Source organism: Amblyomma maculatum, chromosome 3, assembly GCF_055883805.1.
Source record: "Amblyomma maculatum isolate TAMU_Amacu chromosome 3, ASM5588380v1, whole genome shotgun sequence".
Taxonomy (NCBI): domain Eukaryota; kingdom Metazoa; phylum Arthropoda; class Arachnida; order Ixodida; family Ixodidae; genus Amblyomma; species Amblyomma maculatum.
In genome coordinates this window covers 215,343,243-215,355,306 of record NC_139346.1, presented here as the reverse complement: position 1 = coordinate 215,355,306, position 12,064 = coordinate 215,343,243, and the positions used below count along the sequence as shown (strand labels likewise).

General features: G+C 43.1%; 1 protein-coding gene across 1 annotated transcript in view; it reads right to left on the bottom strand.

Annotated features, from left to right (window-relative positions):
• LOC146197691 (putative RNA-binding protein EEED8.10) overlaps positions 1-12,064 on the bottom strand; it is a 70,941-nt gene that overhangs the window by 22,006 nt on the left and 36,871 nt on the right. Inside the window, exons 15-16 of the mRNA XM_084599591.1 lie at positions 8,630-8,709; positions 4,939-5,044 (exon numbers count right to left, since the gene is read on the bottom strand). Of these exons, the coding sequence (XP_084455717.1) occupies positions 4,939-5,044; positions 8,630-8,709 (186 nt within the window). The remainder of the gene's footprint in view (positions 1-4,938; positions 5,045-8,629; positions 8,710-12,064) is intronic.

Here is a 12,064-nt window from a genome sequence, read left to right as displayed (position 1 = left end):
ACTTTCATAAATCAGACCATGGCAAAACCATAATATGTCGGTAAATTATCTAAAGATTGAGTTTAAAGCAAACAGATACGAAAACAGTATAAAGATGGCCACATAACTTTGTTGTCCTTCATTTATCGCATGAATTGACCCCATTCGGACAATGCTAGGCTTTCCCACATACCACACTTGATGAAAAAAAGGTGGTCGACAAACTGCTTCGAACTAAGTGCAGCATAAAAGTAGCCAAATTTGGCGGCTCCTTCGAGATGAAAGGGGAATCGAACCCATTGGGACACTTAGATCCCGAGTCAGACACGCTACTCCTAGGCCACACTGACACATTCATTCAGCTTGGATAAATCAGGCCTTTCTATGTTAAGTGATCTTTCATTTAATGTGGCAGCTTATGGCTGCAAGCTAATGAGTACTATATATATGTCAGATTAAAGAGGTACAGATTAAGGAACCAGCAACTAAGGAAATAAGAAAGTGCATGTACGCAAACGAGCATTTACAAGGGGACCGGCAGACTGAAACCGTGAGTGCTGCTGTGTCATAACATTAATGGCGAAGCTTATGTCCCCCCCTATTTTTTTGTTTGTTTGCTCCTTTCACAACTTGTTCCGTCACCTTCACAACTCTTAGCATGAGCTATGCAATCTCGTAATGGCAAACTAAAATACGCAGCTAGGTGCACTAGCAGAATTTCACATGGGACGCCTCCCAAATTGGGGAGGTATGGAGATACTTCCGGCAGTGCAAGTGACCGAGCAAGAAATCTCATCTACTGCACATCTCAGGCATGCATGTAATGGCAGGTGTGATGACAAAATACAGCCTGGCTGTGGAGTTTCGGTTCCTGAGCTTTGCTATCAGCCCACAGCGACTGCAGCCACGCATTTGTAAGCTGTCCAAACCTAGCTGCGCATCATTTGCGCATGCCATCGCTGGTCATTCCTTTTCCTCTTTGGAAGCAATCCCTCCGTCCCGATGAAAGTGTACACTTTTCTTTTTTTCGCTTCTGTCCGCATTGTTCTTCTATCATGCTAAAACATGCACCCTTATCATGGGCTCTATGTTTGACCGATGTGGCAAAGCTAGTGAGGTAACAATTTTTTAATTTTCAGCACTTTTCAGGGTAGGGGCATTTTATAACTTGGCCTTTGGATAATTTAAGCATTTGTTTTGGCTCTTGAAGCCCAAATTGATGATATCTTACTACCCATAAAATCTTACTACCCACAAAATTTTTTTCAGTTGCCAGTGATACCAAGTCATGAATTTCATTTAGTCACTCATTTTTAAAGAACACATTACAAATTTCATACATCTCTAAGCATGTAGCCATAATTTTTTGTTTCATTCCTTTGCAAAAACCATCAACTATTTCAAGGACAACATTTGCATTTCTATTTCTAGAATTGCTTTTTTTTTCTTTGATATTGAATTCAATTTTTGATGGCAGATTTTATTCATTTTAAATTTGCATAAAGATACATATTTTTTTTTTTTACACCACCCTAGACAAAATACTGAACACAATTAAATATAAATTTTTCTAACGGTGTGTGATTGTAAACACCATGTATACATTCAGTCTTGCAAGTGACATTAGACTCCTTTAGCAAAATTTGTAAAAAAAAAAAAAGATTACAGTTTGTAGAAACATTTTAAAGCTTTGATAGCAGGAAAAATGCAGATGCCCATTCTTTTCGTGAAAAATTTAACACTTGTAAGACAGAAAAAAATAAAATGCTTGTAGAAAAATTTTGATGCTTAAAGAAAGCAAGTTTAGTTGTTTGCTACAGTAGCACCAAAAAAAAAAGTAAAATTCGTAAGCTCAAATGCCACCAAAGAAAAAACATTAAATTGAGCCAATTAAAAAAATGTGCTACTGAACACAATGTCATATCTGTTTGGAAAAAATAAAACGCACTACAGAAGTACACACACAGAAAAAATATATATATATCCTTGAAACTGATGTCCGCAGCCACTATTTTGTGTCTTTTTTCAATGATTCTGGCTTTGACGATGAACTGCAAGCGATAAAAATGCCGAAATGAGATTTGCAGTTGCCCCCAGAAGGGCAAGGAGTGCTGCACTTCTGTTAAATTGCAACAAGACAGTTTGCAAAACGGAGAAAAGAAGACGTTTTCAGAAATCCACAATATTTGAATATTTATCAGAGTATTTCCAATAGCAAAAGTGCAGTTCAAACTGAATACCCATTCATAAACTTATTAGAAATTTCGAACGTCTGCACACCCCTTCCTTCTATGGCACTGTCGTGGAAAGCTATAAGTACACACCCATTTCTCAACCAAAAACCACCAGGATCTGGCAGCTTGTAGTCACAGATGCCACTCCATTGCCACAAAATGTTTCACTTCTGCAACCCCCAACAAATTACCGTATATACTGTTGCGCATAAGCTGACTTTTTTTTGTTCTTACCCCAGAAAAAATTTTTAGGAAATTGAAGGATGGGAGCTATTCTGGGGACCTATGGTAGTTCTGATTGGTGAGTGGGTAGAATGTGCATTGTGGTGGCACCCATTCTTAGCAAGCTAGATGCACGCAGTGCCACATATCAAAAAGAAGAATAGTTAATTCTTGTGCAAACTCGTTTTCACTAAAAGAAAATTACAAATGCAAGCTGTTTACCCAGCTCGCTCACACTGCCATTCATTTTATTAGGTGAGCACGATCTTCCACTAACCTTGGGCTAGAATCCGAAATGATTTTTGGCAGTTTGGTTCACCACTAGTCGGCTGGCCACATGCAACTTTGGAAGGCGAAATGAGGTTCCGCTTCATCGCTTTTGACCTGCATTTGTCTCCGACTGCAGGCTTTGTGATTGAATCCTTATGCATTATTTGCTTTCAGCTGCATGCATGCCACAATGCCATCCCCATGAAAACAGGGGGAGAGGTCACACGCACGACTAACATTTGAAGTTTTTTTTTCTTCTTTACTGCCAGCAAGGGCTGAGAGTTGAGGGGCTAACTTACGCGCCATAATGTATGGTAGGTCATATGTTTGAGCTTTTACCTTTGGCTCAGACATCATGATAGATGAGAACCATCTATCTGTGAAAGGGGCGCACTGAAAGGAGTCCAGCAACGGATACATAGCAACATGTTCAGGTGACACGGGCTGGAGCACAATATTCAGTTTCAGTTTTGTTCTCCGAGAAGTTTGCCAATGACCTCCTCAACTTACGTATGGCCCGACAAAATATGTGAAAGCAGAATTTTGCAACATCGTGAAGCAGAATTGGCCACTTCGTGCAGTTTGACAAAAGTGGCACAGCAGTTTCATGACCATGTGACTGCTGGGCTACATTTCATACTGCTATGCCAACCAGGGAATCTCGCTACCAGTGTCAATCACAATTTAGTATCCCTACTTTGACTAATCTATTGTATTTGACGTGAACATAAGTAATAAATAACGGGAGACTTGATGACACAGAAAACAAAAAGAAAATTTGAAATCCGATGCTACATATTTAACAATTTCGAAACTATATGTGTAATGAATTTGCACTTTCAATATTATAAACCAATGTTAATGTCAGATCCTGATAGAAGCACCTCGAAAAAAAATATTCACAGGATCATCCACTCTTAGAGTGGGCACATGGGTAGGTGGTTGCTCCCCTGAAAGCGCCACTGCATATGGCACGACTGCACTCTGAAAAATGATCTGCCCAGAGGGCTGATTTGCACGGCCCTCCATTACACTTCCATGCGGGGTCAGCTCGGATGGCAATCAGAAGAAAGCAACAACACCTTCGCATGTCTATCCTCAGAGTGGACGAACCTGTGCATACAAATGAATAGGAAAGAAAGCTAGAAAAAAAAAAAAAAAAAAAAAGAAATAAACAGGTTAAAAAAAAGCCACAGATACAAGTGCACATATATATCAGCAAGAAAGCAATTAAGCACAGTCAAACCAGTCACCCTAGTTTACTATGTAGTTCGCAAAGGTCATATCTATGCGCTAATGCAGAGTCACTGATGCAGTGATCACACACATGAATTTCGGCTCCACTAAAGTTAACAACCATGGTTATCAGGCAGTGGCTGCAGTGTGCAAATAATAAAAAACGAGTAACATAGAGAAAAAAAAAAGATTTAAAGAGAGGCCACAACATCACATTTTTTGAAGCCCGACGAAAGGGCTCCACCCTCACTAGGCCACAAGTCTGCTGCATTTCCATGGTTTCAACAACATTCAGCATGTTTGCGCATGCGGCAATAGTTCCACAAAGATCAGAGCGAGCAGGTGACCTCTGGCTGCACTGGGCTGCTACCAGCTGTCGCAAGCTTCAAAATCTGCTACGATGGCATAACGAATGAACTAAATGTGCAACAGTAAAGCTCAGCGCTCACTGTAGGTCTCCAAAACCTTGCACCATCCGCGATACGCAAGCACAGCATAAAAATTTGAATTCCCAACTCTATCTGGCTGAACAACACCGTCAATATGGGTGACACACGCAAGACAAGGCAGTGCCTAGTAATCCCAGTAGCGCTTGCTAAAGCATTTGACTTGTGCCCCAATATGTGCTATACAGCTTGGATTGTGAGGGCCTCTCCTAAGCTTTCCTTCCCTCATGAGTAGTAATTATGAAAATTTTCTTGTACTATACTAAATTCAGAAAGTCTGGTGACAGGTCTGGTGACAGAGCTAGGGCCTTGTATAGCCGACATCTGCTGACCTTCCAATGTCCAAACTCAAAAATTAACAGTGGGGAACCACCAGGTCATGCATCCAGGGGTTGAACTTGGCTACTCTAAATAAGACTTTACCACACAAGGCTTCACTCACTTCACAAGTTATCCACAATAGGTTTTCTGAAGGCATTTTAACAGTGGCGGCACTTGAACAATAGAAGCAGAGTAGAAGGTGAGCAGAACTTTGCCAAGAGGGGGCATACCTTGGCGACGTAGCTGATCTTGAGATGCCTCAATTCTGGCAACTTTGCCACATGCACCATTGCAGCATCTGTGATGCCATTCTCACAGTTCGTAAGATCCAGGGTCCTGAAAAACACATTGCACGTCTTAGGTCCCAAAGGCATCCACTACATGGAATAAATACATATGCAGACCTTGGGGAACAGCATCAACACATGAACAACACTAAATAATGCAATATTGAAGGGAACCGAAAATTTTTTCAAATTATGCCGAGCTTGAAACAAGAGTAGAAATTTAATGCACTTCATGTCAACAAGACCAAATCATCAGTCTGAATGAACTGCATGTTCGAATGAATAAAGTTCCAATGAATAAGGTTCCAATGGATGCTCTCACAAAACCGACAATTTAGTGCTCAAGAACATGCTTGCACTTCTCCAAGACTACAATTTCCAATCGCACATTGCAGTTAAAAGCACAACCTGATGGCAAGTACTCTGTGCACGCACAACAGCAGAAGTGCACTGACCATATGGGTTCCTGGATTATGGCTGTAGGGTCCTTAAACCTTTTATACGCCACACTACACACCAATGTTTCAAAGGAAATTTCTATGAACAATTCACATTGCTTCCCAAAATAATTATGAAAAAAAAAAAAAAATAAAGCCACATTCACACTAATGTTTCTTTACATTGGCATTTCCCATATATAAAATGCTAAATTCGTCTGAAATAAGTTTTATGGTTTTGCAGTGTAAATTTCTTCTTGATATCTGAAGATAAACTTATTGCTACCTAGAATGCCTTCGTAGTGTACAGACAGCAAATTACTGACAAAAAGCACTATGCTCGAATGTTTTCTTTCACCTTGGTAGCAGTTTGTGTTCTGTGTTTAAGAAGGCATAGTATGCAGGGGAACATTTAATGACCGGTGGTTTTTACAGCATAGCTGTGATGTGTTCGTCTCAAGACCATTTGCCTGTATAACCAATCTGTGATCAGGTGACTGCCCTCACAACGTCCCTCACATTGCCTCCGTCGTCATCAGGTGGGGTGTAAGCACAGAGGGGGTGTGAGATTACACCAAGCAAGCACTGCACGACCTCTCAGACACCGCACGCAGTCTGAAAGCGAAAGCATAAAATCAAGCGAGAGGTCTAACGTAAGTAGTGGCTTGGAACGCTACCTACAAATGCACTGCCTGATAACATCTGCAAATCAGTGCCCACAGATTTAACAAATAGAATGGGACCATGCTTGCGCCATCCAGCATAATGTGGGAGACTAAGATACAGATATTATATTGCTTGTCTGAATTCGCTACTTCCAAGTGCCAATGTTAAAAAAAAAGATGGCATTTGCACAAACCCTAAAGACGCTTTTAAAATTAAATGATCTAACCTTCTGTATGACAATGTTAAAGAACTAGAAAAATAAGAATGAACAAAACACAATTTTTACCATCACTTCAATATACACCCTTCTTCGAAAATTTTGTTTGTGAACACTGCATGACTGAGAAACATCTCAACTGCAATATTTATTATCGTCTTAATCAAATACAACGAATTTAGTAGTGGTAAATGGTCTCATTTTGAGTCTAGTCAGAGCCTAGTGCTTGTGAATCCTATTTCCTGGAAATAATAAATAAAAAAAAATACTGACAAAGAGTTGATTTTGCAAAATCAAAATACATAAGGAAATAAAACCTGCATGCTTTTCAGTGACTGCGAATTTTATGCCAACCTTTTTTTTTTAACATTGTCATTTAGCAATTTAAAGAAATGTGATGCTTCTAAGTTTCCTACATTATGCCGGTTGGCATAAACATGGTCCCATTACAGCTATAAAATTTGAGAGCACAAATATGCAGATGTTGCTGGGCAGCACAAAATAATGTAAAATGCTTCTATGTAACATGCTTCTGTGGGAAAGCATGTTACATAATTGTGAGCAACTTCTGGGAATCCGTCTTGCAAGAGTGTGCTTTGAACCCTTTCCTATTCGCATCACAACTGAGCATCTAAGGCATGTTTACAAAGTAGGCTAATGCAGACTAATTACTCAAGTGGGCAAAACAAAAAAATTTCAAAGCACAGCCTGCACTAGAGAAATGCAAAAGTGTGAGCGTAGTTGCTGCTGCTGTTGCGACACTTGGCATGCTATTTTTATTATATTTCATTTTGTACTTTTACTGCATATTTATTAATCCTTATATTAAATGCTTTTATCTGTTTATTTCTCCCAAAATCTTAGTGTCTTCACAGTACAGAAGGAGAATTACGGACACAGTTGCAGGAAGTTGGCAGAGAGTAGGGGCTAGCGCACTTGGCAGGGACACGGAAGGATAGTGGTTCGATTCCTGGTGTTGGCCTAACTTTTTTTTCTTAAGTGCCAATTCACGAGGACATGCTTTAGTGATGCCACTTGGGAGGCAAGAAACGCTTTTGCATCAAAACAACTAGCCAATAATTTATACGACTCTTAACAGTCAATTCTTTTCAATTTGGAAGAACATGTTGCTTGCAGTGCAGCTACACTTACTGAGGAGCGGCGCCTGCTATAGAAGATGACGACGCAAGCGCCGAGGACAAAAGAGATGGCTGCAGGTCTAGACGAACCCCTTGCATATTCTGGTGGACACATGCACAGCTCACTTCCCTCTTTTTGCAAGTGCTGATGCAGCGGTGCCACTATTATAACCCTGATCCATTTTAAGTGGGATGCCCGGTATACTTTTCTCACAGAGGATAGTGGTAAACTGTCGATAATGATTTGAGAGTACCGCCAACTGTGCCCCTTCCTTTCCACATTCATATTCTTCCAGTTATTTCCCTCTCATGGTCCAGATCTGTAGCCACCATTCTAATTGATTTCTGTAATTATTGAGGCCCCACCTGGCAGCAGGACAAGACTCAACATCTGAGTTTAGTGAAGTTAAAACACATCATGCTGACTCAGAGAACTACAAATAGGATAAAACCTACACGTCTCAAAAGCAGCAGCACAATGCATATAAAAAAGAAGAAAAATAAAAACAAGCAATGTTTCTTAACTGCCCTTTACCATGCTGCTTAAGCTGCTCGCTTTTTCATCATCATCATCATCAGCCTGATTATACCCACTGCAGGGCGAAGGCCTCTCCCATATTTCTCCACTTAACCCGGTTCTGTGCTAGCTGCATCCACTTGACCCCTGCGAACTTCTTAATCTCATCCGCCCACCTAACTTTCTGCCGCCCCCTGCTGCGCTTTCCTTCCCTTGAAATCCAGTTTGTTACCCTCAGCGACCATCGGTTATCCTCTCTTCACACTACATGTCCTGCCCATGTCCATTTCTTCTTCTTAATTTCCACTAGAATGTCGGTAACTTGAGTTATTTCTCTGACCCACTCTGCACGCTTTCTATCTCTTAATGTTACCCCTACCATTTTCCGTTCCATAGCCCTCTGGGTTGTCCTCAACTTAAGTAGAACTCTCTTGGTTAGCCTCCATGTTTCAGCCCCATAGGTGAGTACAGGCAAGATGCAACTGTTGTATACTGTTTCCTCTGATTAATCTGTAAAAGAACTCCATTACCAGTTACTTACTCAAGCTAATGTCAGTATGAAAAGTCCTGTCATGTGACGCTTATTTTCAGAGCTGCATCACATGCAGAGCGAAAGGAACAGCAGGATTTCGATGCACTGAATGCAATGCAGCCTAACCTGAGCTTACGGCAACCAAAGCTGATGGCTGCCATGGAGATATCGCTGACAGGTCGGTTGTGACTCAGGTTCAGTTCCTCCTGCACATTTTCCACCATGGGAAGAAAAAAGTGGGAAACAAAAACTTTGTATTTCTGTATCAAGTCTCAAGAAATACAAAAATGCTACAAGAATAGAGCATAAAGCCCATAAAGCCCCAAAGCCAAACCATAAGAGAGACTACAACTGGTCCCTTAGACACACCCCCCCCCCCCCCTGTGTCCCCCACAGCCTCAAAAAGGTTGCTGCCAGGCATGACGTGAGCTGCGTTTCTTCAGCCCCGAGAAACCTGAGCAGGTTGTGTGTACTTATTGGGCAAAAAAGAAGCCTCAGTGCGAAAAGAGGTATGGCAAACCTTTTGTGGAGTGGTATATGAAGTTTAACTGACCTGTGGCGTGGTCTATACAGGATCAACGGGCCGTTGTATTAATGGCAGAGCATTGCAGCACTCAAAATTGCAAGAAAATAGAACTCTATCTAATCTGACCCAACACTGCAGAGTGCAAATGTGAGCCGATGATTGATGGTATAAAGATTGTTGGCAAGAGTCGCGACAAGACAGCGCATGAGGTTCTTGAGACCTTCCTCAATGCAAAGAAAGGATTGTCTGTTGCCTTTCGAAGTAAGGCAATTGTGTTCCGAGAATCATTAAAGGTGTGTGTTCTAAGAACTCCGTTCTGCAAGTTGCTGATATATTGTTGGATGCCCAAGCACAAAGGCTTTTCTTGCTGTTTTATTCTGTATGACTGTATTTTGCTATGTTTTCTGATGCTGCTATAGCAAAGGTAGCATTGTACTAGAAGTTTGACTTTCCATGATGGAAGAATGATGTGATAGCGATTGTGAGAGGGTCATTTGACTAAGTGCCCTGTATATATATATCTGAGCCTCGAACTCTCGAATAAAAAATTGGTACTCCAGCCGCTTTCCTGTGTGAGTCTTTTTGGCTGGTTAATTCTCTCTTCATGCATGTGGTCAAACTTCGGGATTCCAAAAAAGCATTGCTGATACCCTGTGCTGTGCCGATGGTGTATCCTGCTGCTGCACATCTATCGCCCGTATGTCATTTACCTCTTTGTCGTCGCTGGATAGTGGATAAATATCGTCAAGGGACGACGACGACGACAAAGTGCTGTGCTTGTATGTGGAACACGAGGACAACGAAGTGTGGGTGGTTCGTGCTGGTAAAAGGTCAGGAGAAATTTTTGCGTATTCGTCAGATGGTGGGACGTCTGACTCGTGACGATTCACCGAGGGGGGTACGCAACCTGTAACAGCTGATACAAGGTATTCAGAAGCGAGGCACAACGTGGAGAGCGGCATGCCTTGGGGAAGCGGCTGAACATGCAATGCAAAGCTGAAGATCAGAAGGAACACTTGATTGGCAAACATAGTGACCACTGTATGCGCAAGGGCAACATTCCATGTGAGGCACATCAAGGGTTGGAGTAACAATGTACTGGCCATTGGGGACTGGTGGGACGGACGAGAACAATACATAGGTGATGGCTTCGAAGTCCAGGGGGAGAAAATCGACAGTACATAGGCGGTGCGCAACTGGACCTGGCGGCTCCTCCGTAAAAGGTGGGTCGAGCTGAACAACACTTGTGGCACAATCAACGAGGGCAGAATGCTCAGAGAGAAAGTCAAGGCCGAGGATTAGATCGCGAAGGCAGCCAAGTGTCGCAACAGCAGCACACGAGCTGTACACATTCCAAAGACAGCAGAAGTACCACCATCAGCGACACGGCCAACAGCTGAAGGGGTGGGAGTGAGCACTTTCCTTAGGCGATGGCGGAGACAGGCATTCATAACTGAGATATGCGCTCCTGTGTTGATCAGAGCTGTAACAGGGATCCTGTCCACGTCGGCGCTAAACATGTTCTATTGGGCCTGGCGAGTTGGAAGGTTTTCGGGTCAGGCCATCAGATCAGCATCACCTCCAGACGCTGCAACCATCAGTTTTCCGAACGACATCGAGCATACGGGTCAGGAAATGACGGGCGGCGAGATTGGAGCGATAGAGAATGACAGCTGTAGGGCGACGAAGAACGGTTGGCGAGCAGAGTCTGAGCGTCGAAGCTTGAGGATTGCTGTTCAGAGGGCGATATAAAGCGGCGGGAATAGACAGAATCCGGGTAGCGGCGGTAGGTCGATGACGGGGCGAGTTCGGCAGTGTTGAGAGAAGTGACCATCTTGGGAGCAGTTAAAGCAGATAGGCCTGTTGTCAGGTGGTCTCCACTAATCTGGGTTGCGGCTGCGGCGAGGGTAGTACGGATGTCCAGAACCAAGTACTGGGAACACATGGCAAACACCTGGGGAGCTAATGGAGCATATAGGTTGGATCCAGAGATTGGCAAATTCTTGCCAGACAACAGCCTGTGTAAGGGATACTGTAGAGGCACTGTCTGGTACCGATAGTAGCGAAACTGGAAGATTCTGCTCCTAGTTTCCGGCGCACAAGTCATGTCAGGCTGTTGGATGTTGGCAGAGGGCAAGGTGGGGTTGAGTCCACGCAGGACGACGTCATAGCAGTGTTCGGTAGCCGCGTGAACTGAGAGGTAATACAGCGGCTTCTCACTTATTCAAACCGGCAGCATTCTTTTAGAATCGCGCAGTCCTTTTATACGAGCAAGTTGAAGGTGTCGTCTGCTATTCCCTTTAATATGTGATCAACTTTCACGCAGAGTGCCAAGATGTCCTGAATTTATGACACATACGACTCTGTGGATGATTGTGTTCGGCATGCAAGCTCCTTTCTCGCGGCCAGCTGACGTCCGATTGGCTTATTAAACAAGTCGGAAAGCTTCCGCTTGCAGAGGTCCCAACTGGTTAATTCGTCTTCGTGGGTCTCAAAGCAGATCCTTGCAGTGCTCATCAAATAGAAAATGATGTTAGCCGACTTCATGGTCAAATCCCACCTGTTGTGTGCGCTCACGCGCTTGTACATAGCGAATCAGTCCTCCACATCAGCACCGTCCACTCCACTAAGGTTCTGGGATCACGCGGGTGGGCAATGATGATAACCGCGGTGGTGCACGCCGATGGTGCAGCCCCATTGCTGGGCATGGCTAAAGAACCGGGAAGTTGAAGACCGCTGCGGAGTTCCGTGCTTGCTGTAGGCTTCCCAGCACCTCCAGCAATAATGTAGTGTAGATGCATGCACACAAAGAGTGGATGTATTTACATATATTTACAGAGGGGTAGCTGATCACAGTGGAGACGAACAACTTCAGGCCAGCGGCGTCCAGCATGAACCACTCACAGCACTTTGCCCTCGTCCCTTGAAAATGACAAAATGATTGTTCACATTCTAAATGAAGCTGCGTTCATAATCATCCTCGCTGCTACTATAAAAGAAAAGCGCCAATATCCTCATAGGAATTTGATGCAGTC